This window comes from Cryptosporidium bovis (assembly GCF_009768925.1).
Source record: "Cryptosporidium bovis isolate 45015 chromosome Unknown contig_32, whole genome shotgun sequence".
In the NCBI taxonomy this organism is placed as follows: domain Eukaryota; phylum Apicomplexa; class Conoidasida; order Eucoccidiorida; family Cryptosporidiidae; genus Cryptosporidium; species Cryptosporidium bovis.
Genome location: NW_027125019.1, coordinates 17,280 through 44,548, shown reverse-complemented (window position 1 = coordinate 44,548; position 27,269 = coordinate 17,280). Strand labels below are relative to the sequence as shown.

At 31.5% G+C, this 27,269-nt stretch overlaps 11 protein-coding genes across 11 annotated transcripts; 4 read left to right on the top strand and 7 right to left on the bottom strand.

Annotated features, from left to right (window-relative positions):
• Positions 1-54: 54 nt before the first annotated feature.
• FG379_002465 (uncharacterized protein) lies at positions 55-2,868 on the top strand (the record flags this gene model as incomplete). Its single annotated transcript, XM_067327795.1, has 8 exons — positions 55-428; positions 643-794; positions 921-992; positions 1,121-1,279; positions 1,385-1,540; positions 1,735-1,826; positions 2,178-2,431; positions 2,622-2,868. 8 exons carry the CDS (start codon positions 55-57, stop codon positions 2,866-2,868), a joined length of 1,506 nt encoding a protein of 501 aa, XP_067184170.1.
• Positions 2,869-3,266: 398 nt separating this feature from the next.
• FG379_002464 (uncharacterized protein) lies at positions 3,267-3,734 on the bottom strand (the record flags this gene model as incomplete). The annotated part of the gene is made up of 1 exon (XM_067327794.1): positions 3,267-3,734. The coding sequence occupies one exon, from the start codon at positions 3,732-3,734 to the stop codon at positions 3,267-3,269; it is 468 nt and encodes a 155-aa protein (XP_067184169.1).
• Positions 3,735-4,868: 1,134 nt separating this feature from the next.
• On the bottom strand, positions 4,869-6,027 carry FG379_002463 (DHHC zinc finger domain-containing; the record flags this gene model as incomplete). Its single annotated transcript, XM_067327793.1, has 4 exons — positions 4,869-5,012; positions 5,062-5,603; positions 5,679-5,748; positions 5,986-6,027. 4 exons carry the CDS (start codon positions 6,025-6,027, stop codon positions 4,869-4,871), a joined length of 798 nt encoding a protein of 265 aa, XP_067184168.1.
• A 1,039-nt stretch (positions 6,028-7,066) lies between these two features.
• FG379_002462 (uncharacterized protein) lies at positions 7,067-7,387 on the top strand (the record flags this gene model as incomplete). Its single annotated transcript, XM_067327792.1, has 1 exon — positions 7,067-7,387. One exon carries the CDS (start codon positions 7,067-7,069, stop codon positions 7,385-7,387), a length of 321 nt encoding a protein of 106 aa, XP_067184167.1.
• Positions 7,388-7,902: 515 nt separating this feature from the next.
• On the bottom strand, positions 7,903-8,868 carry FG379_002461 (articulin family; the record flags this gene model as incomplete). The annotated part of the gene is made up of 1 exon (XM_067327791.1): positions 7,903-8,868. One exon carries the CDS (start codon positions 8,866-8,868, stop codon positions 7,903-7,905), a length of 966 nt encoding a protein of 321 aa, XP_067184166.1.
• Positions 8,869-10,945: 2,077 nt separating this feature from the next.
• FG379_002460 (uncharacterized protein) lies at positions 10,946-12,628 on the bottom strand (the record flags this gene model as incomplete). Its single annotated transcript, XM_067327790.1, has 1 exon — positions 10,946-12,628. One exon carries the CDS (start codon positions 12,626-12,628, stop codon positions 10,946-10,948), a length of 1,683 nt encoding a protein of 560 aa, XP_067184165.1.
• A 750-nt stretch (positions 12,629-13,378) lies between these two features.
• On the bottom strand, positions 13,379-15,769 carry FG379_002484 (telomeric DNA binding; the record flags this gene model as incomplete). Its single annotated transcript, XM_067327814.1, has 1 exon — positions 13,379-15,769. The coding sequence occupies one exon, from the start codon at positions 15,767-15,769 to the stop codon at positions 13,379-13,381; it is 2,391 nt and encodes a 796-aa protein (XP_067184189.1).
• Positions 15,770-16,525: 756 nt separating this feature from the next.
• On the top strand, positions 16,526-19,465 carry FG379_002483 (multi-pass transmembrane; the record flags this gene model as incomplete). Its single annotated transcript, XM_067327813.1, has 1 exon — positions 16,526-19,465. The coding sequence occupies one exon, from the start codon at positions 16,526-16,528 to the stop codon at positions 19,463-19,465; it is 2,940 nt and encodes a 979-aa protein (XP_067184188.1).
• Positions 19,466-19,575: 110 nt separating this feature from the next.
• Positions 19,576-20,262, bottom strand: FG379_002482 (splicing factor; the record flags this gene model as incomplete). Its single annotated transcript, XM_067327812.1, has 1 exon — positions 19,576-20,262. One exon carries the CDS (start codon positions 20,260-20,262, stop codon positions 19,576-19,578), a length of 687 nt encoding a protein of 228 aa, XP_067184187.1.
• An 830-nt stretch (positions 20,263-21,092) lies between these two features.
• Positions 21,093-22,592, bottom strand: FG379_002481 (uncharacterized protein; the record flags this gene model as incomplete). Its single annotated transcript, XM_067327811.1, has 1 exon — positions 21,093-22,592. One exon carries the CDS (start codon positions 22,590-22,592, stop codon positions 21,093-21,095), a length of 1,500 nt encoding a protein of 499 aa, XP_067184186.1.
• Positions 22,593-24,520: 1,928 nt separating this feature from the next.
• On the top strand, positions 24,521-26,653 carry FG379_002480 (putative low complexity with signal peptide; the record flags this gene model as incomplete). The annotated part of the gene is made up of 1 exon (XM_067327810.1): positions 24,521-26,653. The coding sequence occupies one exon, from the start codon at positions 24,521-24,523 to the stop codon at positions 26,651-26,653; it is 2,133 nt and encodes a 710-aa protein (XP_067184185.1).
• Between the last annotated feature and the right edge of the window lie 616 nt (positions 26,654-27,269).

Below are 27,269 nucleotides of genomic sequence, written 5' to 3'. Positions count from 1 at the left end.
TATCAAAAATTGTTCCATTTATAATTGAGATTTACTTATTGGTTAAACTTTAAAATGATTAATAAGACACTTGAGATTGTCGCTATTTCTTCAACAAATCTTATAACAAAGTGCATCTTTTTAAAGGTTATGCTGATTTTGGTTTTACTTAATATAAAAGTTGAGTCACAAATATATGATTCTTCTAATTATATACTGACCCAACTTGACTCTAGGATATACCCAAATTTTTCGCCTCTAACTCACTATCCCTACTACATTTCAGAAGAAGCCATCATAGGTTATAATACACCATCTTTAAAAGAAGATGTGTCTTTGAGAGGCAAACAGGACCAGAAAGAGAAAAGGGACAACATAGATGAGTACCATTTCAGGAATTTTCACGAGAAAAAAGCCGAGTTTGCTGAAACAGAAAAAGAAAGAAGAGGGTAAGTTAATAATAAGAGAATAATTAACAGCTAAGGTAATGGTGTGGTTGTATGCAAGTGGATGGGAGAAAAAACAAAGCTTAACTTTTTATGTATATATTTATCACTTAATTAATTAACTCTTCCATCGATCAATTAATATAACCACTCATTCGTTATCTTTGTTTATATTCGTGTTATTTCTTTTCACAAAAAAAACAAACTAACTCGATAGAAATCAGGAATCATATAAGGAGTTTATAAAGTATTCTAACTACGATAAACACAACTTTAAGGACAGAACAGGTGAATTCCAAGTGAAAAAGCATTTGGAGGAGGAGAAAAAGAAGAATAGAGAAGAAAATAATGCTAATATAGAACATGAGGGTAAGTTAGGTAGAATTGCTTTCGAGAATACATGTAGAGTAGGAAAAAAGGAAACAAGCTAAAATAAATTCCAAGTAAAATGAAAGCAACTAAAATTGAACAATCATAGATTAACGTTTTAAACAGTTGTGAGAAAAATAAAGTCACCAATTGATGCGGAAAAGAGAGGTGATACTCCAATAATACCTGAATCTGATTGTAAGTAAAAAAATCATTATTATTACTAATGATATTAGTACTAAAAGGTATGCTTAAGATGTCATAAGTAATGATAGTGGAATAATGATAACAGCTTTGTTAATAAACAAAATAAATCGGTATTTTAGTTGCTGATCAGGAAATATTCAAGTATCACATTAAAAAAAATAATATTAAAAGAATACACTATGGAACATCAGAATACAATCATTTAGCTTATTTTTACGACACAAATGGAAACTGTTACTGGGTAAGAATAGGTTTTGAGTCGAAGTGTTTAACATACGGTAAGTCATTTTACACATTTCAAATTAGCAAAGAACGAATCTATTGTCTACAATGAAAACTTAACTTTTCGTTTTTTTTATAAATGCGTAAACTTATGATTAAAGAGGAAATTTATACAAAAACAAGAGTAGATCCAACAATAAATGTCGCATTTGATAGCTCTAGTTATCATAGACTTCCTCAAGAGTATGGAAAAGACAAAGAATGTGTTGCAACGTACAAGGATCCAAAAACAAGGAAAAGAATATGCATTGAAAAAGGTAAGTTTTGGGAAGACGAGGCTTCACATATGTATGCATGGGGTGATGAATACATTTTGATAAACATCTGCCATTTTTCATAAATCTGAATAAGTATGTTATTTACATCAAATGCATCATTACATGTATGACATAAGCAATATTGTTTTCAAATTTGACTGTTTGTTAAACAAACAAATAAAACATTATTGTAGGGGAGTATCTTAATAACTTAAAAAAAGGACCAAATAGGAATGGCTTTTTGGCATGGCATCCAGAAAGATCAAAACATTCTATAGAAATGGATGTATTTAGTGAATCTTATTTTCGAACTTAATTTGAAAAGGAAAAAAATTGGGCGGGTACATTCCATATTTTATGATTTCATGAAAACTAGTGTAAATAAAATAACAGACACGTTTCTATAATACAAAGAGGTTATTTTTAATTTTCAAGTTTGGATTTTGCCTTTTCTTTATACCTATTTGTTATAGCGGAGGCAACAAGGTGATATTGTACTAGGGTTGGGAGAAAGTGAAGTTTAGAGTGGGAGGAGGTAAGGAGTGAGAGCGAAGGCAAAAGCAAAGGAAAATATTCAGAGTTTAGAATGATATTTAGATACAAACATAAAGAGAATAAGAGAGAATATTATTCATAGCTTAACAGCAGACTTGTTGATCGTAAAGGAATTGGTTTAGGAGTATATTGGCTGAAAGGAAATAAAGTTATGACAACTCCAGGAAATATGGAGTGTTTAATTTTTACAATAGTTGGAAAAAACGATTCTCCTCTTTATGAGGTTGATCTTTCAAACAACGCTGGAAAGGCAGACTTAAATGGATGTGCAGATGAGTTGCTCATCCATGCTTCTTTAGATGCTTTGGATGACAGTATATGGAAAAATTCGGCACTGTAAGTTTACTATGTGAATTACTTGCTTGCATATTTCGGCCGTTTAATCGGATATATTAGTTTATTTATTCTCCCTCAGTTTTCTCACACACATCTCCATTGTGTGATTGCTATGAAAATGTGGGGAAGACTATGAACATAACAATAAGTTCAATTAATTAATCGCTGACTTTTGCATTAAATTTTACAGGTACTTAAGAACAATATATAAAATAGGAGACACCCAAATAACAGCATATGTAACTCCTGGACACGCGAAGTTTTTATTATTACATCACGGAAAAAATAGTGAAAGTATAAGACAATTCTTTAATGAAGTTAGAAATTTATATGTAAAAGTGCTTATGAATCCATTCCACGATGCAAACCAACCTATTTTAACTCCTTCTTTTGATATTAGAGTCAGACAAGCAGCAAGAAGGCTTTTAATTCAATGAATTGTCCCCTAACACACTAAACTTTATGTGCAAGGGTGTATTTTTAGTTGAGTCTCTAAATTTTTTCGTCCTTTTCCTCCCGTATATATGTACTTGTATTTGCAGTGCATCACACCACATTCCGCATCTGCATTAATTCCAGACACTCTTAGTATTTAGCATTTTTTCTACTAATCCACAAATAAACAAATAGTTCAAAGGACGTTTTTAAGAGAATAAGGGAGAAAATCCTGACATTACATTATAGCGGCAGCAGTAAATTAGTCTTGTCCCTATTTTAAATGCTATATGTAGTCATATCTCATTCTCGTTTTCATTCTATATTACTTTCTATATTGCAAATAAATACAAAGAAGAAAACAAACAAGAAAAAAAGAACTTATTTCTTTATATTTTGCTTAACAGCATCCTGATCTCTTCTTTTTTACGGTTTTTGTTGCAACAGGAGGGATAATTCCAGGATTAATCAAGCCATATGGGTCATATGTATATGGCATGGCCATCATACCCGAACTCCCATATTGATTTGGCAAGTAAAAACTGCTCCCCATTGCCGAACCATATGGAGCTGCATAACCTCCAGCAAACATATTCGGATCCATTTCATACATATTCGGCATCCCAACACTTGTATAGGCTCCTGCTCCAATTGCACCTGGTGCCATCCCATTTTGTGGGAAGAAGTAACCACTACCACTTGTAGCAACAGATTGGTACATTAGATTCTGACCCATACTTGTACTGTATGGGAGTCCTGCAGAAGAGACTCCGCCAGTGACACCCATCTGAATTTGTGCACCAGGAACTTGCTGAGTTTGTTGTTGCTCTGCAGACAACGTCTGTGAATTTGCCTGCTCACTACTCATTATTGTATACTGAAAATACCTTTTTTTTATTTATAACTTTTATTTTCAATTATAATTTCACTATGTTGTGTATACACCTATTTGTGTACAAAGTTCTAAAATCAAGTAAATTGTTATGATATTGTCAATAATACCAACAATCAACCCAGAGTTTATTGTGATGTTTTATTATTTTATCGCACTCTTAAATTTAACTTATTTTATTAACTTGATCAAAAAAACTTGACCAAAAAAGTGTGAGGTATTAATACTTACACCTATTTTCTCCCCTCACCTTTTTAATTTAATTCAAAAATATTTACTCAAATAGTATATGCTATTTGCAATATAATATACATTTACATTTAAGTGAATTATTACTCTCAACTATTCTTTTAACCCCCCCCCCCCCATTTATTTTTCATATTATTTAATTAATTTTACCTCAAATTTAAATCCCCTTTGTGTGGATAAATATATCAAGTAATTCCACTTCAGGCGCTATAAATAATATACAGGCGGTAATTTCATTAAATCATCTTTCTTATGTATTTTGACGATATGGGGCACAGAGTATTGAACCAAAAACGCCCCACAAACCTCTAAGTATTCTATTTTTCCTCTTAAATGATTCAAATAAACAATATATTGTCAATAATATATTTACAAATATGATGTGTATATATAATGCATTTATTATGCACACGTGTCGGAAATAAGTTTGTTTTCCAGCTTATGTATTTTTATTTTTGTTCGTTTGCGTTATACATTTTTGACATATTTGCTTTTATGTACAAGTTTGTTTATTTTTTGTATTCACTGCATGCAGTAATGCACTGATGTACATGTTGCATGGATGTCTGGGATTTATAGCGGATTAAAGTAAATAAAAATGATATATTTGAAATAAGTTAGTTATGATTTAGACACTGCCATTTACTTGCAGTTTTTTCAAATGTTTTTATATACGAAAACAAATAACTATCCTTTATTACAAACACATATTTATTAGGAATATATTTAGAACAGAATCACCTTTTTGCGCGAGTTGGTACAATACAGGAATGGAATTAATTTGGAGTAAGAATTGGCAAAAAAAAGAAGGGATAATATTTACTTATTTGTAAATGCAATATACAAATTGCAAGGACAATATTAAATCTGATTAGCAACTACTTTCGTAATGGGAAAAAAAAGACCTTCTGTTGGAGGAAGCCCAAATGGAATTAACCAAAGAAGGGGATTGTTTCCAAAAACGCTTTGAATGTTCTTATATAATCCCTGGTTGTAAGTAAAACTCTAAAATTTGCATAATAACTGAATTGTGAAGTTTCTTACTCAAACTTACCTTTTCTTTACTTCTTTTTTCGCAAAATTCAATGGTCGTCTCATTTCTAGATGTAATATAGGCATGAAAAAGGAAAAATGGTACCACTATTATAAGTAATACAACACAAAAACATGTGCCGAGTGAGACTAGATATAAATGCCCAAATGTTATATTTATATCGCTCCAAATATTAGACAGTGTTCCTATCTGTGTGAACATCATGTAAGCCAGTGATATGCAACCATATAATAATGCCAAAAAGAAATATTTATAGTTATAGTGGCCAATACAATTTCCAAACCATGGGCAATAGTGATCCATCCTTAGCACATTTCTCTGAAGTTGACGGCAGTAATGAGCTCTATCTGGTTTGTATACCAACTCGTATTTACAAAATCTCAATCTTCCATCATCTTTTCGTTCATGTATTTGTTTTGGGTCTGGTGTATTTCTCCACTCTTCAGTAACCGGAATTTTTCCTGCATCTGTAAGAAATGATTTCAGTAGTGAAATTGCATATAAAATAAAGAATATATTTATTATTATTGCATCTCTTATTCCTAATGTAAAAAAAGGTCATTTTGTCCGGAAATGGTAATAAATATCTTTTTTACTCAAAGTAAAGCATAACTTACCTTCATTGTATTTGGACTCAACTCTAAACGATTTGTTTATCCCGAATTGCAGAAGTGGCAATAGGTGGAACTTGAAAATAAATTAACCTCGAATATTTAAAGTAATTACATTACTCAACTTACTGCAAAGTATATAAAGTAAAGAACGGCTGTCAAAATTAACACAAACTATTAAAAAAGTCAGCAAATGTTTTAAAATGAGTTGAATATTCATTTGTGGATATTAGAAAACACTTTATAATGATCAATGTTATTGTCTTCTATTTTGAGCTTTGCACTTGAATATTTAATAATATTTCAAACTTACAATGAATGGCAAATATTTTGTTATTGATATTTTTTCATCCATATTCAAACTTTCATTATACTATTAACTACCAGAAGTTATATTTGTTTTATAGGATATATTTTCGATTTTTATTTCTTGTATAGAGACTGTACTTAATTATACAAAAAAAAGAACCAAGACTAAGACCAAATAATTCATCCAGTTGGTAGTATTGACACAATTATAGTCAAATGCAAATATTAAAATTTAATCCAAATAGTAAAAAAACTTACGTTAATTGAGTTGAACCTTTTTGCCAATCTTGACAGTTTGTTTCTGATTTTTAAATAAATTAATATGCAATATATTGTAGTTGTAACCAACTATATGCTATAATTTACTCTAGCTACTTATGCCATTTACTACATTACTTTAATCACCATTATTGTTATTTTTGCATGCGCAATGGCACGTATTATTATTACTTACTTTTACTTTTGACCAGTACCGGTTATTCTTCCACATGTATTTATTCATATGGGGTGTTTAGGCGGTAATTGTTTTTTAATTAAAAATAAAAAAAAAGTGCATGTTGACCATTTAAAGTAAACAAAGGTGAGACAAGATATGAATGAAGTAAACATGGAATAAAACAGGTGTAAGAAGAACGATGCAAGAATAACTATGTATTCAACCGAAACGGAATCGTATTTAACAGAAGTAGCGGGTGTTGTTTAAGGAATATTTTCTTTAATAATTGACTCTAATTTCGCCTCTAAACCTGAATAAGCTCAATTCACTCATTGAGTAATTTGAAGTTTTGTCCTGAACTTGGACGTAAAAATGGACTCTTTGTTTGTTTATTATAAACAAGCTTGCTGTGTTTTGGCAGGACTAACAGCGATTACTCTTTTTCATTCAAATTGCGTTGTTGTTGGCGGGTAAAATATGAATTCAATCAAGTTAAGGTAGGTTATTCTTGTGTAATACATGTAATTTTATCAGTTTTTGGTTATAATTAAAGCGCAATAAAAGAAATATACATACATATCTATGAATTTACAAATAACTCACTCATTTTCCTCGTTAATTTAATTAGGCAAAAAAGGCAAACAAATACATGACTCCTAATATTAAAGCTTTAAGTGACGTTCTGGAGTATATAAGGAATAATTATTGTGACTTGGTAAAAGTTATTCAAGAAGAAATAGAAGAAAACAAAATAATCATAAAAATTCAAATATTAAACAAATCAAAGGAGAATTTGAATTCTGATGTAACCAATGATGAATTTTTGAAACTGGAAATATCGATTTTGGGCATAAGAGAATTAAATGAAAGTGATTCTGCATCATACTATGAAACAATTGAATCATTATTCCAATCAGTTGTCCCAGATACATGGTTCAGATATTTTGAATCAAAAATTATGAACACTTGATATTAAGTGTAAAATGCTATATTTTATAACAAAAGCCAGGTAACATACAATAACGCTATAAAAATGAGCAATATCATCATTATTATATTTTATTTACACTAGCAACTAAATTAATTCTCTTCTTTTTTTAAATGGTGAATCAGAGATGTAAACTCTAAAGACTACTTTTATTGCTCATATTAGTCAGTAATGATAATGATACTAACGAGACCAATACAAATACACGATATTTAATAAAAAATGACAAAAAAATGACGATAATATTATTGATAAGTATTTTTTGTTTAAATATGATTATAATGACACTTCTATTGGTTTATTTATCGACTACAAGTAAGATTGAATAAAAAAGTAATGGACCTTATTTTTGCCTTGTTAATACATGGAAAATAAAGTACAAACAATGATATTAAAATTGTATGTTGTTAATACTTTATTATTCTCTCGTTTAATTCCATCTTTCTATTTTAAAATTATATATTCAATATTTTTCCTTTTCCCACTCTATCCTTAATTCATTGGTTGTTTGGGTGTGGTGGCATAACTCTAACATTAACTGGTATGTTGTTAGTCTTCATAAATTGAGGCATCCTTTGCTCAACAGGCTGACTACCTTCTGGTAGCGGGAATGGTGAACTGTTTATGTCGTTTACTTGTGCCAAATTTACACTAGATAAAGAATTTGGCGAAGGAACGGAATTATTTGGAATGGAATACTCCTGACTCATATTGGTTTCCCTACCATCTGGACCAACAGTAACTTTAACTGGAGGTAGATCCTTAATTTCAGGTTGTACATATGGAACAATAACTGGTGCAGGACATACAACTTCAACGTCGAATTTAGGAATATATTTAACAACTGGAATGTCATCGTATACCTCCTTCCACTTATATCTTATAACTTCAATAGGTTCTTCAATCTCAACAACTTTTGGTACAACCTTATCGACAACGTCAACTACAACCTCCTTTTCAGTAACTTTATCTACATATTGGATTTGTGATATTTCAATATACAATACTTTCTGTTCTCCAACAAATTTAGGTACTAATTTAGGTACTTCTCTGACCTCCCATGTTGGAACATATTTCGGATTAAAGCCGACAATGTGCTCCAAATCAACTACCTTTTCTACAACCGTTACGTTTGGAACCTCAACTTCTTTTTCTTGCACTTCAACTTCTAATTTAGGCACTTCATGTATAACTTCTTGATGATATATTTTTGGTAATATTTTATCTTTGATAATCGTTTGTGGCACCTCAATAATTTTATCTCTTCTTTGAATTTCTTGTACAACTGGTACTGTTATTAATGGGGCTTGATCTACTTCAAGACGATAGTAACCAGATGGATGGGACTGGTTTTGAAAGCAGTTTGGATCAAATTGCCCTACTTGAGCTGGATCTACCCATGTGGCTGTTACTCCCTCCCCAATATTATTCTGAAAGTATTCATTTTGCTGTTGATTTTGCATTTTATATACTTGATTATACTACTCGCTCACTCAGCTTTCTTTATTATCTTATTTGATATATGCTTTATTGATAGTTCACCTAGGAAATCAAAGGGAAAAAACCCAGCTTATTCAATTCTATTCTCCTTTTTTCTTTTTTGCCACAATTAACAATTATTTTGTGATCTCCTATTTTAGTTTTGTTTCTCTTCTTGTACTTCTCTTCACTTTGTCAAATATTTATATTTTTGTCGATACTTATTCTTCCTTTTATGGTATTTACAAGCTATTGCTTTTTTCTTTCTCTCCTTATTTACCTATTACTTTATTTTCTACGTTTTACATGTATTGCTACATATACATTTTTTATTATTTATTTTATATTAAATACACACAATCTAGAGACGAGACGTCTCATGAATTGGCGGGAACGGCGAAATGTTAGATTCATATTAAAAAAATAAATATATAGTGAATAATAGCATGCAAGGTAATATAACGCAAGGTAATACATATATATTGGCGTATGTATGTATATATAGGTTTTAAATTACGGAGTTAAGGTATCATAAGATGTATGTAATTGAACATTATATATTTGTTGATTTAGATGTTACATGTGCCGATGAGGGTCAAAATATTTAGTTCGAACGTCAATAGTTGCTAATGTAAAAATGCGATATTATAATATAAGCAACTTTCTTTGATGTTTAAATATAATAAATTATTTCAATTGTTTAATTGTATACATTCATTTCTAAAATGCTTGTTAGTTCTGCCAGGTATATTTGTCTAAAAAAAAGCTAGTCACTTTATTAATATCGATTCGTTCGAACCTTTTCGTCTAACATTTCTATAGATTAGTTTTTGTTAAATTAAATTTAGTATTTATTTGCGTATTTTGTGAGTATGTATGGGGGTTTTAGGTTAAATAACATTGAAATAATAATTATAATGTGGGTTGAAATGGTGGTATTACAATACAATTGGTAGTTAAATTACAGAAATTCGAGGACACATTTCATTTCAGAGGAAACAAAGAATAAGCTAATATGTGAGATTAGTAATGAAAATAATGACACTATATGGAAATACCACCATTTTGTAGTTGTTTTTCCTCCCTATTATTTTCAACTATAATTAAAAAACGACTTGTTATCTTTGTAAAGTACGCCAATCTTAATATAATAAACTTTGATGAACTATTACTATTATTGTTAAGTTTTAGTAATAGTATTAATGGTTGATTTCTTGCGATCTCTCTAATAATAGTTAGGATAGTTAGTGTTATTTATTTTTATCTTATAAACAAAGTAAGATGAATAAATCACTGTTATACGTAGTTTCTCTGACGCTTTCTGATGTATTGTTGTCTATTTGTAATTTGCCTATACAATACGGAGATATTAGATTGGTCAGCAACTTCTGGATATATTTGTATTGCATGATCAATTACAGATTTAGGTGGAAGACCTTTTCTTATAAGATCGTCGATTAATGGTAACGTATGTTGTGGTAAACCTAAATATGGGATAAATTAATTTACATTATTATTATGATCATTTTTATTTAAACATACCTGGTCTTTTATATTTTTGTTTTTCTTCTGTATGATATCCACGATGCTGTACATAACAAGTTTCGTGAGAAGTAAGGTAAATTCTCATCTCATATTGACAGTCTACATGTTGAACACATCTGCAATATTAAATTAATTATAAATTAGGTAAAAATATTAATATAAAAAAATAATAAAAATGGGTGGTACCGGAGTTGTTTCTTTAATTATTTGTCTTGTACCCAACTTTTCTTTTTTGTCATTTATCTCTAATTTCCATTAATTCTTGAAACCGCTATTAATTTAAATATACTTTGTTGCTTTGTACAAATCGGCACCATTACCTATTCACTAAAAAAAACTTACCTATAAACAAAACTAACTGCTCTTGGATCTCTATATACATGCCTCATTCTATACTGACTTGTTTGGACAAAATGTTCTGCCTCATCCACAGTTGTTCTGGGAATAATAGTTTTCCACGCCTCTATTTCGCCTAAATATATCAAACAATTTATTTTAAGGGTTAATTATTGTTTATTAGTGACAAATTAGAAAACAGTATCTGTCACACTTACCTGGCCTTCTTCTTCTTCCTCTTCTTCTCAGCTTTAACTTCTCGTCCTCAGTCAAATAATTGTTTGAATTCAAGTAGAATTCATTCTCAATGTTACCTTCAGTCTGATAGTGATCCTCTTCCATTAGTGTTATATCATAATTACTGTTGTTTATTCCATCATTATTGCTAATATTCCCGTCAATACTTCCGAGCTTAATACCATCACCAATATTATTGTGTTTACTTAAATGATTATTGTTATTATTATTGTCTGTTATATTTGAAACATTTGTATTACAACCTCCAACTATTACTGGGTTTTCAATTAATTCACTGATATTTCTATAGCAACCACTGACTTCTTCAAACTGTTCTTTTTTAACTACATTATTGACACATAAACCAAGAGATCCACCAATTCCAACACCGACGTTAATATCCCTTCCATTTTCCAACACATCATTTTTGGAAACTTTGTTTATAATCTGACCAGAGATGCTGTTTCCTATTCCATTTACATTATTTGTTGAAAAGTTTGATGATATAGTTGATGTTGTCGAGTTATTACTCCACCTTCTTCCTTTGCTTGAATCCAATTCTGTTACTTGACAGTTGTTTGAATGGCAGTAATTTCCTTGATTGTAGACATTGTCTCCAATATTTCCGCTATTATTTCCAATATTTGGAGTATTTAAATTGTTATTATTGAATTCATATTCGTTTATACCAGTTTGATTTGAAATTAAATCAAACTCACTTTCTTGAATATCGACATCCAATATTCCCATTTTAATGCAATTCTCTGGATCTATCATTCTGATCTTCTTCTGTGAATTATCCAATTCATATGAAGACGAAGATAATTCGTAGCTATTATTTGAACTGCAAGGCTGATTTATATTCGCTTGGAATGGAGAGTTTGAACAGACTGAAGGTGATAAAATAGAGTGATTTTGGGATTGTGACAAAGATGATCTTGATAACGGTGAAGACATATGAATATTACTTGTTGATGACAATGTAGACCTTAGAGGTGAATCTGAATTGTTATTAGTATTTTTTTGCATATTGAAAATAATGGAAGATTGAATAACATCGTTATTTTCATCGTAACAATTATTACTTTCAATTTGTTGCTTACTCATAAAAACATCTCCAGCTTCATCTTGACTGTTTGCTTCATTATTACAACTAAAAATATTTGTTTCTAAATCATTAATTATTGTGTTAAAGTGTATTACAGAATCGTCGTGATTGTCCACATTACAACCAACTTTTACATTCATCATATCGCTCCCATTTATATTATTATTTAAGTTGTTACCCGAAGAATCATTCCCGATAACTCTCATGCTTTTTTCATTACTTCCTATTGGTAGTCCAAGTGTTGCATTTTCTCTTAATACTGTTTCACCCAATAGCCCCTTAATTAAATAACAATGCATACTTTCATCAAGTTCTGAACAGTCATAGAAATTGTTACATAGAGAGTCCTCAACTATTAAGTCATTACCTGAGTCGTTAAAATTATCATATTGACTGTCCTTAATGTTGTTTAAACAGTCCTCATTTCCCATCCAACTAATACCGCTATCGTCTTGATTTAACAATATATCCCTTGAAAATCCCTGATTTTCCCATAAATCAGGACTTTGTGCAACCATTATTTCAAATCACTACATAAAGTTACGCTAGAAACACCAGCTGTCTATTTTAAAACTTTATTCTTCGAAAATAATATAAAAAATCAATATTATTCGTCACTGGTTTTTTACTGATATTACTTTCTCTATCTTTTTTTTCGTTAAACTTATCTTCACTTTGATGTTCTCAAGTGTTGCATTAAAATCAAACCTCCCCGTTTTGGGGATCTAATGTGGTAGACTTTCCGGTAATGACGCGAAAATTTGATTGAAATTTGCATGTTTGCATGCTAAATTCTCGTTACCGCGACAAACTTTCTCCTGCCTTGTCGGCGTGCATGCACAATATTTCACTCCCCACACGGCGCGGTCTCAAACATGCATTTCTCCTTTTCCTCAATTTCTGGCCTTTACATACAAAAACAGATTTATATATACAGTAAAAGACAACAGTAGACGCGTTTCAATAGCAAAAGTCAGTGAATCAATGAAATTAATAAATTCTTATGCTTACTGGTCTAGAGGGGAGGCGGAAAGAATAAGGAAATAAATGGGGTTTTGAGGCAAATATATTGAAAACAAAAAATTCTTATCTAAACGGATTAAACTTTATGAGTTTTTTCTTTTTATTTTTTTGGAGAAGTAATTTGAATTTCAAAAGGTCCAATTTGCCTTTCATTCCTTGTGGATGTACATTATATTCGAGTTTTCTATGTAAAAGAAGAGGATTAATGACCTTGAAATTCAAAACCTGAAGGTTCCCGTCCTATATTATCTGACCAAATTATACCTTTTATTTTTTTGATCCCACACTACGTGACCGCCCTTGACAAGATTTCTCCAGCGATCCTTTAAGCCAACTTCGTCCCTGGATTCAAACTTTGTGGTTGCTAAAATAAATCTCCACTTTCCAAGACCAAATCTATTAACCCCATTTACGAGTAGATTGGTCTCTTCATCACTCCAACGACGATATTGTCTAGATTGATTCGATGAATTATTCACACTATTTGCCGTTAACACACTTGTTCCAGTCTTTCCAATCATAGTGGGTTTCTTATTGTTTGAATACTTCCTTTTACTGCTAACAATATTGTTATTTGTTACGTTTGATTTAACTTTTCTTGGAGTGGAATTGTTATCATTTCCTTTTTTTTCATTTACGTCTGCTTTTATTCTCGGTCTTGAATTAGATAATGAACTTTTTGAAGTTATTTTTTCGCAATAATTTGCTTCTTTTGTCATTGAATTCGATTGTTCTGGGTCAGATCTTTGTCTTTTATTCACCAATCTCTTTAATCTTGATGATCTTCGATTTGGTTTGCATGATAATTCCTGTTCACGCTCCGACGTTGAATCTACACTGTTTAAGTTTTCAAAATCAATAGATTTATGAGAATTACTATCAGACTCATCTGAACAATAAGATTCTGAACTTTCTGATATTCCTTTGACTGAAACTTTTCTCGACAATTTACCAAGACTTGAGTAAAGGTCTATCTTTTTTAATCTTATTACTTGAGAATCTACTCCTGAATTTTCATTTTGCTTATCTTCATTCACTTCGGAAGCAAATTCATCTAAACAACTTGTATTACTGGAAATATTTGTTTTGCCTACTTTTCTTGCTCTAGATGATCCCAAGTATTTGTCAATTATATTTGGCTTCTCTCCCTCTCTTTTTCTTGGACTAGTACAATTTTCCACCATTTCTGCTCCTTCATTCTGCTGAATTTCACTTTCGTTACAATCCCTCTCCATTTCTCCTTCTCCAGCGTCTTTTTTTTCTGTAGACTTTCCATTATTATTAGTGATTGTTTTTGTTTTGTCCTCTTTTTTTCTGCATATATCATACTCGGTATTATTAATGTATTTCAAATCAGCTTTGTTGTTTTGAATGCAATAGTTTAATATACTACGAACATTATTAACCGCATTCTCACTAAACTTTTCCTTCGGTCTTAGAAGCTGAGAAAACTCTCTACAAATAGATGAGGCCCTGATAAAACCAGTTAACTCAAAAATTGAATTAAATGGTTCTTGTGGATCAGCTTCTATGGGGAGACTGCTATGTGAATCTACAACGGATTCTGACTCCTTAGAAGGTAAATTTACATGACTATTATCATTCTCGAGTGTATTTGCATCCAAATCTATATTTAGTGCGGAAATGAAGTCAGATAATAAATAAAGCAAATCATCAAGTGGATACTTTGAGTATATTTGTTTAAGTAAATTTATAAATTCCTCACTCTCATTTGGGTACTCATTTAAATAATTAGCCAATATATTACTATCAACAACATTATTTGAAGACACTTTCATCCATATATTTCTAATTGACTCATAGTAATGTATAATTTGCTTATATAGTTCATTTGAATATCCACTTTCTTTTGGAAAAAATAGTGATAATTTTTCTATCAATACATTAAAACTTATTATTGATATCGGACCGTTTTTGCTATACAAAAAATTATTCAGTATATTCAGTAACAACCAATGAAAGATCAATACTGAATTGAGCTGAATACATAAATCAGCAACTTTTTTAGAAAATGTTAAACTATTATTTATTATGTTTATATTTTCATTCGTCAAATTATCACTGATGCTACTAAATGTTTTTTCAATATTATCAACACTTCCGAGAATAATATAGTTGTATATTAATCTTATGTTATTCAAAATAAAATCACAGTCAAAATAAGTTCCGGTTATCAGTGGTATTTTTAATGAGTCATCCTTTTCTTTTATATAAAATCTACTTATATTGTTGTTTAGTATTGAATTATCTTCGGGACTTAAAGCCATTAAATAAAATTCATTATTTCTTAAGCTATTTATTAACTCGTGTATTGGATGAATTACATAATTTAATAACTCATTTCTTATCTTACCACACGTTGATATATCCTTCATAAATATCAAATTTTGTGATCCTGCCCAGACATATATCGCATATAATGAGATAGATGACATCGCTTTTCCCTTTAAAAAATTCTTATTCTTAGTTAAAAATTCCAGTGACCATTCCAGTGACTCTATTGCAACATGTTTTCCTTTTTCTAACAATTTCTCATCGTATTCATCTGTTTCTGTCTCCTCTGTGTCAAAAAATATACTATTGAAAACCAAACTATCATCATCTTTGGCATCCATTTTATTTTATAATTACTTTACTTATCCTGAGGTATAGCTCTTTTTTCATTTATTGTGTGGGGAGGATACTGAATAATAGGCCGTGCTTCTTCTCAGTTTAACTTGCAGTTGTTACTCTTTACAGCCTGCAACTCAAAGACGAAGTTTTCCTCCGGTTTAACGTCCTTACTTCACAAACAAATAAACAATTTGTTCCTCCCTTATCTTCCTACTTATTTTTTCTCAACCTTTTTGGTGTGATGTATTTTGTTACACGTTGATAAACCTCCCGCCAATAAAATGAATATAACTTAATATATTGAGCACTTTGCTTCTCAAAAATATAAGCAGATTTGTTTAAAATAATTTAGTTAATGTTTTTACATATTGACTATTGACCTTGGTCTTTTTTTATCTTTAAAGTTTAATCCGTGAGAGGAATCGAGGCAAACAGGGACTTGATAGATTATTCGCATAAAGGTACCTCAAAAGTTGATTAACAGGGAAGTTGAAGGTAAAACAGGGTGAGACCGTACCTTGTTCCGTAAAAAAATTAAGTTTTTAGTCAAATTAAAACAATCCAAGTTTCTTTGCTCTCTTTTTAAAAAAAAGTGTTACATTTGACTGTTACATCTTAAATTAATAATTCATACATACACGTAATTCGTAATACAAATGCATGCATGTAAATACACATGCAACAAGTGTAAGTACTGATATACTGGTATGCAAATAGGGTGTATAAGTGTATAAATAAGGATAAATTTGTGGGATAAAATGGTTAGATTGTGGTTTTTATTAACATTTGCATTTTATTTAATATTGGAAAATACAGCGGAAAAAGATGTATATACTAGTAAAACAAATTCAAGCAACAATGGTGGTTTGTCACCAATGAAACTTTTGGAAATAGATAACGAGGGAAATATAGTATTAAACAAGGAGTCGGTAGAAACATTAAAAGAGTTGAGAAACCCCATTAAGATACTATCTTCAATAGGAGCAGCAAGATCAGGAAAAAGCACTATATTGAATTTGATTCGCAAAAACCTGGATTATTTTGATAATATAGCAAATAAAGATAATAAAAAGAGAGAGTTGAGTGATAACAAGGATGAATATAAGGAGAACTATGGAATATGGTGGAGTGAGATTAACGGTACAACAGAAGTGAGTGATGAAAAGATTGTACTATTTGATATGGACTCACTTGTGATAGGCAGAAATATCAATTCATCAATCAAACTTGTTATACTTGGACTTTTGCTGTCGGATAAAGTGCTAATAAATGTAATAAATGACGTTGATCTTGTTTTTGTTGATTACATAAGGTTATTAATGAGTCAAACACTACAGTTCTCAAGTTTGTTTATAAGAAGGCTAAACGAGTATAACGTGAAAAACAGGGGTGAGTCTGCTAACTTTAATTTAATAAGAAAGGATGAAATAAAAGCTAATATAATAAAGTTAATAGAAAAACTGTACTCAACGGAGATATATTGGGTGATTCACAACAGTAATAATTACCAAGAAAACAGTTCTGGAATGGTAGATTCGTCAAATGAATATATAGATTGGTTAAAAGCAAGAATAGAGACCTACATTTGGCCAGAAACTAGAGGAAGTCATTTATATAAAAATATACTTGATTTTATAAATAAGCATAAATACTATAGAATACCAATGATATCCAGAATGTTTGGATTCAATGGTGACTACTCTGATAAAAATGAAAATATAGGTGTTGGAAGTAAGAGAAGATTAAGAAGCGATTTTACTGATATAGGTGATAGCGTGATAAATGCAATATTAAAAAAAGATGTAAACGTTAATTCTGGAGCAAGAAATTATGAGGAAAAACGTTTAACAGGTAGGGATATAGGATACATATTAGAAGCATTTTCAGAGATATCTCAGATATTTAACTATCTTAAGCCTCTGGAGATAGGTAATCCAAATAGTAAAATTGTAAGTGCAAGTTCGTTGGTTGAAAACACAATATTCATATTTGGGAATAAATTGGAAGGTATGTTAAGTGATGGTGTAAATCAACCATTACTTGAAACGGAAGCAGAGACAATATACAACAATACACTTAAAGATATGGAACATTATTGGATGTCTATTTCTGAATTTGATTACTTTGATTACGAAATTTTGAATAGGAACATAAAGTCTCATTTTGAGAGGCAATATAAACAAATAATGGAAAAGAATTGTGAATTAATTCAAAGTTATTGTTTAAAAGTAATAAATGTTCATATAACCAAATCAATAGATATGATAAATAGTTTTGGTGAAAAGTTACCTGTATCTAAAAAATCAATGTCAGAATTTGTGGATGGTTTATATGATAATACATTAAATGAAATAGAAAGTTCACTAGGTAAGTCGCAGACAAATTCATACAAAAACAGTCCGTGTTGTAAAATAGATAAGTCCGGTCTGTTGGAAAAAGTTGAATATCCTATATTAAAATTAAACGAAAAGAATCGAAATGAGATAGAGAAAATAGTTATTGAGGATTTTAAGTTATCTAGACAAGTTTTAAGAGATTTCACCAGGACAGACGAATCGAAATATAAAGTGGAAAAGAACGAGTTTAAGAACAAAGTTAATAGTTTGGGTGAAAAGGCTAAAAAGGTGTACAATTCTCACATAGATTTGGTTGGAGATTCGAGTTTATATTCGCATTACTTGTTGAGACTTGAAGAAGAAATAAAGGAAATAAATGTAAACAGTGGGATTATATGGGATTCATATTGTAGAAAAAATTCACTTAAACACGCAAGATCTTTGGCGATAAAGCACAATATTTCTATTAGAAACAAACTGACACTTCCACTACAAGACAAAGTTATACTTTTATCTTTTGAGAATCTTAAAAAAGAGGCTATAGGAGAGATGAATGAGTTGTATTGTTCAGGTGAATCCTCGTGGAAAAATGCTTTGCTTGAATTAGAAAATACTATTGAAGAAGACATGGAACAAATAATAAAGGAGAATTTGGTATCACTTAAGAATCTTTTACATAGACCACTTCAGTACTCATTCCAAATACTAATGAATTCGGATGAAAAAAATAAGAAAAATTGGTCTGTTTTCACAACAGAGGCAAGAAAAATAGCTGGTGAATTATTGGATGAGTCAAATGAGTTTACTTCCGGTTCCATAAATCTGGACCAAGTTACAAAACAGAAAATAATTGACATTTGGGTTGAACAGGACTTGATCAAATATAGGAAGAACATTATTGTAAATCAAATATTTTATTATCTAAAATATGCATTTTACCTGGCTTTTATATTATTTGTATCATTTATTCTTATTTATAGGGGGAGCTTAAATATTTCAAATTATCACGTATATGGATTCATATTCACAATCATTATCTTTAGTATATCATTCTTCTTATTAATATTCATTCTGCTTCCATTTATCTTGGCGGAACCATTCATTTTATATGAGAGTTTAAACTACCTCCAGCAATCTATATTTGACACGTTTAAACTCAGTTTAATTCCAAAAATAGTAATTAAACTGTTTGTTAAACACAATATATTGGCATTAACACTGATAGGGTTGTTTGCGTCACTATTACTACTTTTGCCTATTAGGCATTACCGGAAAAAGAAAAAGATATTGGTTTCACCCTGTAAAAGAAAGGATAAATTGAATTCAAGTATGAATAGTGAAGTTAGAACATTTGTATTCTAACTTATGGAACTCGCGAGTTAAGTTGGACAAGAAGAACAAGACACTAATAACGGCACTCTACATAGTTTATAGTATAAAAGTTAAATAATCTAGGTATATACTATTGTATCTCATTCCATTTGATTTTTACTCTTTATTTTAGTCTCTATAAGCCTCTCAGCATAATTGCCGTGCCTTTCATTCCTGGAGTTTTGTTTATATGCATATGAAACAGTAATTTGTTCGTTGTAAAAGAACTGACCGTTAAGTCCATTAATTGCAGAATCAGATTCTTGAAATGAAGAAAAATTAACGAAAGCGCTATTCTTTATTTTTGTACTGTTATTGGTTTCGTTACCAACTATTTTTAGAGACAGTATTTTACCAAAATTTGAGAATATTTGAAATAAAAACTTCTCATCTATTTCTGGTGCTAAATTACCCACATGTAAGTTGGCACCTATATCCAATGGCTTTCTGTCATTAGAGGCTCTGCTGCACCTTATTTGTTTACTGTATAGTTTGACAGAATTCATTATTTTTTGAGCATACTCCACATCAGATACGTTCTCAAATTCTATAAATCCAAATCCAGAGTGGTTCCCAGTTACCTTATCCCTCGGTATATGCACTGACCTGACTGGACCGCATTGTGAAAATAATTCGGCCAACAACTCCTCATCTACCTTATTATCTATGTTACCGCAGTATAAAGTTGCCTCTTGATTTCTTTCGTATATTTGTTGTATCTCCGGAACACCTGTATTACCTATTGTGGCATTTATATTACTACCGAAGGTTCTACCTTGCGATAACATTTTGCATACAATAATGATGTACCGTATTAAATATTAGTTTCCTGAATAAAACTTATACAATACACATATATTTATGCATCTTACTTCTCACGTAAATTTCATTGTCCTTTTAAATTATTTCCTCGTTAAATCTTCAGTAGTTTCAATTCTCCTTCATGGGTACCTTTCTCAAAACTACCCGCCTATATATTTTACCCCCACGAATTTCCCTCGTTATTTAATGGGAATAAATTAAGAAGGGAACGCACCCGGAGGGACTCGAACCCTCAACCTTAGCCTTAGGAGGGCTACGCGCTATCCAATTGCGCCACGAGTGCTACTTCGTAGGGACACCTTTTTTATAGGCCGGGAGATGAAAAGAGGGACTTCCCAGAAAACCTTTTTTACGGGCTAGACTGCAGAAAGAGGAACGAGTTACAGAGGTGTTTCCACAGTAAGTGAAAGATATAAGAATCAACCGTTTATAAGGCTGGGAAAAACTGCCCTTCATTTCGGCCAAGCAATACTGGGGGGAAGAGGAGTAGTTAGCAGTACATATATGCCGTAATAAAGCACAAAGTGTGGGCGTAAAAGGAAGAAGCTAAAAAGAAGTGAAAAAAGTCGGTAGTTCGAATTAAATGTGTTTAATTTAGACTTACATCATGTTATATTTAATTCAGATAAATAAAGGTATTCAAGTGAGTGCTTATTAGGCTTCAGGAGCACCTAACCGAAAGGTCCGGATCTTTTGCCTTGCCTTTTATTAGAATATCTACTTTCTAAAATTAGTAATATATTAAGAGGACATTTTATTACAAATGAATTTACATATACATATAAATAACGTTGAATTACGTGTGATTTATGCGTCTATTATTTCTTTTAAGAATGTTTTTAGCATTAACACGTTCTTTGTCCTCCTGCCTAATATAATTCCATTCTTGTTTAGATATTTTGTTTTCCGAAGCAAGCTGTTTAAGCAAATGACAAAAAACACCACCTATCGTTTTTCTTCTAGAACCGTCAGCGGTTTTAATACCACCAAGGTTCTCAATTTTCATGGTATTCTCAAAAATTTCGAGTGTTCTTTGAGGCCCAATTGTTTTAATTACACGAGCGAGAAACTCAACCTTTGGCTCTTTCAGACCAGTAACAATGGTGTTTAACACAACAATTTCAAGAGAGTTCAACTCAAATCCCCTAGCTAAATTTTGGTCGTCACCACTACCACAACTATCTTTGGAAACTGATACTAGATAATCTTTCATTTTAATGTGTTCTCTAGTAATTGCCAAATTCAAAGGCGACATATCCCATATATCCTTTATGTCTACTACTGAACCACAATTAACCAGGAGCTTAGCAATCTCAATATTGTTTGCTAATGAAGCAATATGCAGTGGTATTCTTCCATATTTATCTTTAGAATTCACATCAGCTCCTCTTTCAATCAACCATTTAACATATTCTAAATTATTTCTGAAAGAGGCATAATGCAAAGGCGTCTTATCGTCTTGATCCCTATCATTTATATCTGCACCGTTATTCAACAGTAACTCAGTTATTGTTGAATTACATTTTATTGCAGCAAAATGAATGGCCTTACTGTTAATTGGGCCCCCTCTACAAGGAGCACATGTATGTGGTAAATCTAACTGAATATCAGCACCTTTAGACAACAACAAACTGACTATTTCTGGGTACTTCTTAGACACGGCTATGTGCAGGGCAGTCCAACGTTTATGATCTCTTTTATTTATGTCACAATCAAACTCTAGTAATAACTTCATCGTTGGAATCCAGCCACATGCGGCTGCATAATGTAGTGCTGTACGACCTACTTTATCTGTATATTTAACATCCGCTCCTTTAATTAGACAAGATTTTAATATATCGGTTTTCCCTAAAAATGCTGCTTTTAACATGCTATTGTTCACATCTATTGCAGCTTCTATTGGAGTCGTGTATATTTCATCTCCCAAGTTACTCTTTTCCTGAGAAGTCTGTGCCTCATTTTGGCTATTTAGCATCAAGTAGTCGTTCTCAATATTATCGTTTGAATTACTTTTCTCACCCAACATAAATTCAATTCCGTTTTCATCATATTTCGATGCTGGATGCGAAAATGGACTACCTTCGATATATAATTTCCTAGTATTGATACTATCAAAACCTTTTAAGATCGGAAAAAGAAGATCTGAATCATCCGTATTTAGACATTCATAAATAAATTCGTATATTTCATGGTTAAGTTCATCAAATTCACCAGCATCATTATCGTTTTCTTGCTCCACGAAACAATCGTCTGTGTCTGAAATTTTATTAGCTTTATACTTACCAACTTCCATCATCCTCCAGTCAACAAATAATCGTATATCTTTCAACTATCTCTCCTTGAAGCTTTGTTTTATGTATATGTAAAAAATTAGAAAAACAAGTTTCTCCAAATAGCACACTTTCCCACTTTCTTTACTTTTACACCTGATCTTGTATCCGACTTTTCCTTAGAAAAACTAACCCCTGATTCCCTTGTGTGCCACCCTCTCTTCAACTAATGAAGCCACGCATTCAACACACCTTTATTTTTACCTTCTCCCCTTTCGACTTGATTCACTACCCTCTTTACAAGTAAGAAAATAGCGCGAAATCTTTCTTTTTCCTTTATCTTCATTTTTTTTCCGCCTTTTCTCCTCTTTGCATTAGATAAGATTTATTTCAAGTTCCCGCCTAGAAAATGTGAAGCTAATTTTTTTGGTGTGGCAAAATAAACCATACATTATTAATAATTAATTGTATTCAGAAATATATATATTGAGAAAGGAATACCGTTTCTTTTTTTTGTGAGTAGAAGGCGTTCACTGAGTGATTTTTATCCACTTCGCTCCCATATGAAAAGTTCGAATAGTTTCAATAAAAGGTAACCAACTTTTATATTATGTAAGTGAATTTACTATTGAATTTAAAACCTTGAGAATATAGTTGCATGCAAACGATGTGTATGCATACACATGCATGAGTAACCACCGCAAATATTTTAGCATTGTCATTCCTTTGGACAATCACTTGTTTTGTAATACTCTGTTTTACCTCTACTGTGCAATTGTTTCTTGTTGCCACTTAATATAAGTTGCTGTCAACTTGCCGGAAATTCTAACATTAGAAACGATTATTTCTTTCTGAAAAGGAGAAATTTCCTCTAGCTTACTTCTATGTTTCTTTTTTAATTTTACTTTTTCTTTTTGTTGCTCTAAAAACTGGCGAATATGGAGACTTCACATGCACATGTTATCGGATAAAGGTATAAATTCGTTCAAATAACGTCGAATTTTTGGACTCTTATTACATCCTATATATAATCTCAAGAATGCAAGCTCAACAACACTTAGCTCTGGGAACAAAAATATGCATATAACCTAGATCCAACCTGCCCAAAAAACAGTGGAGTATATAATTACAATAATCAATTCGAATGGTTATTAGGCAATATGCTTGTATATCTTCCTGCTTTCTAGTCAAAGTTGTGGTGCCGAAAAGGTCGGTGTAAAAGTAAAAAACGAGGTAATTTAAGTGAAAATGACTATATATACAAAAAAAATCAGGGAATTTTGCAGGAATGATGAAACAAAAGACACAAAACACTATTTCGACCAAAACAACTAGTATGGATATGGATGTCTTGGCTCTATCCGTTTACCTATTAGTTGAAAATGTCTATTAAAGCGTATCTTATACAAATGACAACCAAGCTCAAAAATAAAGTAAAAATATGTGTACATTGTTTTAAAAAATAACAAACAAAGTCACTACTAAATATATGGTAATTAATGCATTTAAATATAAATTTTGTGGCATTATATGTACCTGTCATTTTGGCCATTTACCTGAGCGGGAATTTTTGGTACCTAATTATGTCTTCAATTAGTGCTACAATTTTCGAATGTAAGAAGAGGGAAATTTGGAAGTTAAATAGGCAAATATTATTTAAAAATAAATACGTATATATGGACTAAAGTTAGGATTGAGAAACAATAGTATTTTCGTAATAGTAATATATAATCATACAGTGGTAATAATAGTAATATTAATACGAATAGAAGCAACAGACTGGCTGTTCAAATAAACATAATCAAGATATTGGACAGTCCCGAATACTTGGATTGTTATTATTTAGAAAAAAGAAAACGATCGAGATTCAGATATACATAAATATATATTTTTTGATGGTTAGTTTGAAACAAGTATAGAAATATAAACAACAGCAATAGAATAAACGGAAAACATGCATGTCTTGTTAGCATTTATATTTACTTTGCTTTGTCTATTTACTGGGAAGGTTCTATCTGTTGAAAATGGGTTTATATGTCAATGTTACTGCTCCATATCTGAGTATGTTTTTGAGAATGGTAAATTGAAGATAGATTCGGTCAAGTACTTCGCAGATATTAGGGCGCAGATGTTACCACTTCCCGGAAAGGAGGGTGTGGGATCTTTCTCTAATTCCCAACCAGGTTTAAGAGTATTGGATGATGGAAGGTATTCAGAATACAGAACAGGTACCGTTGCTCTATGGAACTCTGATTTTAACTTGAGTGATTTATCTTCAGTAGACCAACCAAATGGTCAACACTCAATGATATCGATGTTGAGTTCATTTGATGATGTTTTTATAACAGTGAATCGTATCTCTAGGTCGTCTCTTTCTATTAATAGTTCTCCGGCAGTAATGATATTTAAGAATTCCAATCCAGAGAATGATAACGATGAATACAGGCAAAAGTACTGTGAGAGAGTATGTCAAAGACCAGTGTCACCAGTGAAACAGTACTCATATTCTAAGACGGAGTTCGTTGAATTGTCATATAATGGTAATTTATTTAATCAATATCCAACAAGAGACTCCATTTACTATCCAGATATACAAAAGTCTATAAGACTGAATTCTGGAAAAGGAATGTGTTCTGAGATTGCTTCCTCACTTACAGGTGTTAAAAGTTCCTGGAGGCAAGTATTTGAGAATATTAGAGATGCGAAGACAGAAGAATTACTTTTGGAAAAACTAAATAATATGTATCCGGTATTGACTAGAACAGCCTCAAGTCCTGTTGCCATTGAATTATCAGAAAGTTCAAGACAGGATTATGTTAAGTCGAGTAAATCCAGGATGATTTCATTTGAAAACTCTATGAGAAACAACTACAATGTCAACATTGTTAGGTTCCCAGAAAATATTCCACCAGTTTTCGAACAACCGCTCTCACCTTTGTTTCAGTTTAGGGCAAAATTGGTGTCGAGAAACGGCGTTTGGGTTGCGAGTGAGTTTTATACAGGAAGTAAAACGAGGCTTTATGATTTCCCAAATGAATATCTGAATTTATTACTTTCAGACAGCGAGTTAAGGAAAATACTTGATTCTCAAAGTAAAATTCTCGAAAAATGGGCTGATGATTACTGGAATGCAGGTTACGCCGAAACACATATGGTTATGCCTGCTCCATTGGAATCAATTGAACCAATTTCAAGGGAGGAAGGTTTAGACAGACTTGAAGAATGGATTCGTGCAAAGGATGAACAGGTTCGTCAAGTTAATGGCGATGTCGCAATTTCTCTCTTAAAGTTTTCATCAGTAAGAAATGAAGTTAACACTGGAGAATCAACTGAAACTAATGATCCGACAGGTGGAAAAGACATGTCTCAAGGTCCGACTCACGAGCAGTTTGGATCGAAGGAACTTCACATTATTTACTATGGTGTTTTGACATTGAATTGCTACACTCAACAAATAGGATCTGAGATAGGTAACAATGCAATATCAAATTCGGTTGTACTGAACTTGTTTCCAGACACATTAATTAGACGCGACGGAAACGATACATTCAAAAGGATTCATATTCCAAAGAAGATCAAAAGATGGTCAAACATAAACAATATATTTGACAGCAACAACTCTATTAATAGTATAATAAGGGGGTCTTCTTACAGTTTTGCTCTCCAACTTGCCAAGTACAATCCTCAATTGTATCTCGTCATTTTCAGGGATTTGAAGAGTATATTTAGTTACCTAGATAAGGACTTATTCTCAAGGAATACTTGCAAAATTCCTGAAAATAAACATCATGTTGAAACTGTAATAGAGACGTCAGAAACACTTCAAAGTACTGTTAATAAGATATTTTACGTCGGTTCGACAGGGGATGTTTCATTTAATAGGATAAAATTCACCGATGTAAACCACTTTAATTTGCTCTTAAACACTATGTCAAAGTGTCTTGGTGTTTTACCACCAACATCGAGAGTAAGAGTTAGTGAACATTTCAAGGATCAGCATTCTGTTGTCAGTGACTTTGTATGTGCTATAGATGAGCGGGATGAAAACTATTTACTGCAATTATATTCAAGATATGATATTAACTAGATGGTAAATGGCAAGTAAATTGATTATTTTCTACTTATTCCGTCACTTTTAGTGTAAACATGTTTTTTTAACGATGGCATCTTGCCTTCTATTACTCCAAACTAAAGGAATGTTGATTTAGAATATTTGTAAATCTTTATTTATACTTTATTCATTCTCTTTATTTTTCCCATAATGACTTGCACAATTTTGGTGGCTAAAACGGTGTAGGAATGTACATGCTGATTCCCACTACGTGTAAATTACCATAATAATTTAGAATAGTGTCTAGAAACCTAGAAAACATGTAAGTTCATCTAAATCTTAAACGCCAAATCATTCAAGCAAATAAAATATGCTATATCTGCAGAACCACAGATCGTGGAGCTGAAATATAACATTCTCTATTCAAAAGGAAACCTATTAATATAGTGTTCCGGTGCCAATTTGATCACTGAAATAATTGAATGTAAAGTTAAAACACACACAACTTGGCGTTGAATAAGGCAAGTAAAACAATTTTGAACGGAATCTCCCTTGAATGTGCTCAACACAAATGCAATGGTGACCCGAAATTTAAGTGAAGGAAATAGTTATACATAATATGGAGAAGATGCGATATACACGCGACAATTCG